Source organism: Triticum dicoccoides, unplaced genomic scaffold (assembly GCF_002162155.2).
Source record: "Triticum dicoccoides isolate Atlit2015 ecotype Zavitan unplaced genomic scaffold, WEW_v2.0 scaffold94005, whole genome shotgun sequence".
Lineage (NCBI taxonomy): Eukaryota > Viridiplantae > Streptophyta > Magnoliopsida > Poales > Poaceae > Triticum > Triticum dicoccoides.
This window is the reverse complement of record NW_021311904.1, coordinates 6,990-8,727: the sequence shown is the minus strand read 5'-3', so window position 1 is coordinate 8,727 and position 1,738 is coordinate 6,990. Positions and strand designations below refer to the sequence as shown.

The 1,738-nt window shown below is 42.0% G+C and overlaps 1 protein-coding gene across 1 annotated transcript; it reads left to right on the top strand.

Moving 5' to 3' along the window:
• Positions 1-696: 696 nt before the first annotated feature.
• On the top strand, positions 697-1,738 carry LOC119348486. The gene is made up of 2 exons (XM_037616567.1): positions 697-885; positions 962-1,738. Exons 1-2 carry the CDS (start codon positions 697-699, stop codon positions 1,736-1,738), a joined length of 966 nt encoding a protein of 321 aa, XP_037472464.1.

The window sequence follows — 1,738 nt, the reverse complement described above, 5'->3', positions numbered from 1 at the left end:
CCCAACCTGCCTGGGCAAGATGGCCCCACTTATAATTTACTATACCCTGTAATATATGGGCAAAGCACTTTCCCCTCCACCTCCACTCACGTTTCCCCTCCCCATAGCTCACAATCTTCTCTCTCTCTCTCTCTGGGATTGTTCTTGAGAGAAGGGGAGAAGGAATTGCATGGGAAATTGATTATTGGCTTTGCTTCTTCTTTCCCCCAACAATATTTCTAGTTCCTAGTCAGATCTGGTGAAATCGTGAAGATGAGACTGCAATTTTTACCCTATCATGTGTGCCACGATTTGCTGCCCCCTTCTCTGTTTATTTGTTCTTGTGATTAGAACTTGCTAGCATGAACGCATCTTGTGCTTCTTTTCATTTGGCTTCTTTTTTTTTACTTGATTGGAAGCTACAACCTTCCAGATCTGAAGAAACCTCTTACTAGAGTAATAATCTAGCAGTACTTTGCATATATGTGTGCACGCATGTAATCTTAAATCTAGCATAGAACAATCTCTCTATTATTGGTTCTACTGACTACATATATGTACATCTCACTTGTTTCTTATACATTTATTTCATTTAATATTCAGATGTATACGGAATCTGTCCATTATGTTATCAAGAAACGACGGACGTTAGGTGTTCTAGCTGTAATGTTGGCCATTGTCCGATGGCGTCGTCGACGTAGACATTACAGTCTTAGAATGTCTCGAAGAAAGTATGGGCCATTGGTTGATAGAGATCTGGAGAGGCAAAAAAAGTTGAATGACCTGTACAATTCGACCGATAAAAATTGCATCAGTCAGCTCCAGACGACGGGGCCGCTGCGCAGTGGGTTTGATGATGTGAACAAACAAGTGATGCTCTCCCAATCTACTCTAGATGGCTTATCGGTAATTATCTCATACAAATTATCTATTTGTCGAGTGTTCAACTACTGATGTGGAACTAACAATAAAATTCATGTAGGCCAATGATCGTGGAATTCTCTCTAAACCGATTCAGTTCTACGACAAGTTGAAGGAATTATTTAGTGGCTCGTCGGCAGATGGCTCTTTTATGCAAGACCCTTTCTCTGCAGCTGAAACTGACAATGATGATAAGGTAAAAGATGACATGATGAATGATATGTCCACCTTTGTTGAAGCGAAGGGTCCAACAGGTCATGACTCGGATAAATTAGATACAGATAGTGATGATTGTGAAGCGGTGGCTGCTCTTGCTGCAACTGATAGTCAAGTTTCCTCGTCCAATGTTGCGGCTCTAAAGCCTAACAAGAAAAGTTTCAAAAAAAGTGCAAAGCCAAATACTCTGCCACCACCACAAAATGATAAAGCTAAAAGGTCAAAGCCAAGATCATCTCAAGCATCACAAGATGACACTAATATGGATGTGCTGCTCACAAGTACTTTGATGGGCATACGAGAAACCCTTGCAAGTCCAGTACAGACGGTAGCCCCAAAGGACCCGAATGCTCCTTTATGGGACATGCTCAAGAAGATTCCGTTGCCACCTGATGAGAGGATGTCGGTCGGGATGCATCTATGCAAGCCAGAATTTGCAGTCCATCGAGGTTTTCTTGTCAGCATGGGTCAAGAATACCTAGAGCGTTGGGTGTATACATACTTATCTGACAATTATCCTACTGGCAAACGTGTCGGCAATGATCTTGTTGGTAACCTTGGAAACAAAGATCCTGCTAGTAACCTTAGCGATGATCCTGTTGTTAACTCTACCCCTTTCTGA

Bases quoted from the DNA above. Each gene is read 5' to 3' on its own strand.
- LOC119348486 (XM_037616567.1), top strand. From the start codon at position 697: ATGTCTCGAAGAAAGTATGGGCCATTGGTTGATAGAGATCTGGAGAGG. The intron at 886-961 runs GTAATTATCTCA...AAATTCATGTAG, and splicing joins CTACTCTAGATGGCTTATCG to GCCAATGATCGTGGAATTCT.